The 2,173-nt window shown below is 52.2% G+C and overlaps 1 protein-coding gene across 1 annotated transcript; it reads left to right on the forward strand.

Moving 5' to 3' along the window:
• Positions 1–762: 762 nt before the first annotated feature.
• CLAFUR5_13431 (Ecp1) lies at positions 763–1,207 on the forward strand (the record flags this gene model as incomplete). The annotated part of the gene is made up of 3 exons (XM_047912579.1): positions 763–908; positions 995–1,019; positions 1,088–1,207. The coding sequence occupies 3 exons, from the start codon at positions 763–765 to the stop codon at positions 1,205–1,207; spliced, it is 291 nt and encodes a 96-aa protein (XP_047769011.1).
• Positions 1,208–2,173: the final 966 nt, after the last annotated feature.

Consider the following 2,173-nt stretch of genomic DNA (forward strand, 5'->3'; position numbering starts at 1 on the left):
CGACGGGCGAATGCAATACTGGGGCTGCTGATACTACCACGTCTTCCGCTGCAGTGTGCCATGCGCTTATTACAGACGACTTCTCGGGGATACCTGCAGGAAGTGGACGTTCGTGCTTTGATGAGTTGAAGCACTCCCCGAGAGTCGAGACCGATTGTGACCGTCATTTGCGCTTCCACGTTCGCGGTTCGCCGCATTCGAGGCCGGGATGGGTTTGGAAAGTCGCTGTTAAAGAAAGGCGTAGTTGCCATTCCTGGCGCGTCACTTCGGGGCCGCGCGCGATTTAGCTCATCGAGCCAGGTTGCCACATGCCTGCCCTCCCACGTGCAACGATCATGTTGGTACGAAGCCGCAGAACACTGCACTTTCACGGACTCGTAACTCGTAACATCTACCAAGGTCATCTCGAATCTCGGCCATCTCGCAAGCGCACGGGTATGTCCTCTCACGACCAGGATAAGTTCGCAGTCCGGACGGCGTATTTACCAGCAAGCTTACGAGATGGCCGCGATTCGAGATGACCCTGGTAGATGTTATACAATGAGTTGCGGAACTTCGCGGAGCTTCGTAATATTGTGCAGCGTACTGTACAATGCTTGATGTAAGCTTGGCACAACATCCAAGGAAGCCTGATCGGTGCGGCCAGTGCTTGTAGACGGCACCCTAGGTGTGCAACCTATAAAGCAGCCCGTCTGCGCTGCGCATTATTGCTTCATCACATCCTTAGTTACCGAGACATCACCACTCCCACTTCCCTCCAAGATGCACTTCGTCACATCTCTCATCGCCGGCGTCGCCATGCTCGCCACGGCGAGCGCCACTGTCCAAGGCGGCGCCCCCGTGGACGATCTCAAGTTCGCAAAAAAGTTCAACCAGAACTGCCAGCAAATCTCTGGCGGTCCAAACGGGTAAGACCCTCGACCCTCATCCAACCCACTCGGCCACAATAGATCGCGAAGACTCCACGAAACTAACACGAATGATACCATCTTAGAGCGATCTGCCCAGACGGCGACTTGGTATGACCACTCGTACCCCTCAGCGATCGATGCTGTCCTCGAACTAATGCGGGAATGCCCGGGAACAGTATTGGTGCAAAGACGGTAGGGCCATATTTTGCCAGACATGCCAAACTGGATGTACCGCCGATGAAAATGGCAAGGTCGGCTACTGCAACGAAGGGCCTACAAACCCCAAGTGCCTTTAATGGAGGAAGCATCGCGGAGGCTGAATGCCACCGTTACCATTTGAGACGATGTGGAGAATGTGCCCTTCTACGTCGAGGGGCAGAGCGACCGTACGCCTTACGTAGACATCCAAGCAACGAGGAGACGTTAAGCCCTGTAATTGCTCAAATCGTCTATCCCTCTAGATGCCCAGCTTCCCTTGCCTAAAGCGAAACGTGCGCATCCTGTGAGCGCAAACGACTCCAGCTCGGCCTGCAGTGGACCGCTCGTCGATGTATTGGGCAGCCACAGCTTCCCGCCCATCCTCTACACCAAAGCAGACCGGTGTTATACAGCCACACTAGCCCAGTACGGCCCCATACAGCGAGATCGTCGCACTAAACATTAGCGAAGAGCATGATCCACGGCCTACATGTCTTTCGCCCTGTAGTAGACAAACCGCAGACTTCTACATTTATTGAGCGCAACGACCGACGAGCGCTAGCCACACCGTAGCGACGTATAAGCTTGCGAACACTCGAGCGAAGGTAGTGACGTTAGCGAGGAGGGAGTAGAGCTCTATATTAGCCCTAAGATTTCCTTGGCGCTCCTCTAATTAGTTAGAATTAAGTTGCTAGAAGAATCTAACTAATTCAAGTTACTAGAAGAACTAACGTGCTTCACTACCAAGCGGGCTACACTACCGAGCGGGCTACTTTTGCTAAGAACTATACCACTTCTACTTTGATTACGACGGTATCTTAATACGGCGACATCCTATAGAATCGTTACTAGGAGGACAATTCCTCTTTAGATTCTTCTCTATCTAGTAAGTCTACTTAATAGGTGCGTACGTTATGCCCCGACTCGCTATATTACTTATAGCGTCGTAGCCTTAGTACTAGCCGAATACTATCTAGCGACTCTCTACTCACTTCCTACCTCCTATTATCCTCTAGAGGTATTAATTGCGACGCCTTATCGAAGGTTAGAGACCCTCTAGACTA

This window comes from Fulvia fulva, chromosome 12, assembly GCF_020509005.1.
Source record: "Fulvia fulva chromosome 12, complete sequence".
In the NCBI taxonomy this organism is placed as follows: Eukaryota; Fungi; Ascomycota; class Dothideomycetes; order Mycosphaerellales; family Mycosphaerellaceae; genus Fulvia; species Fulvia fulva.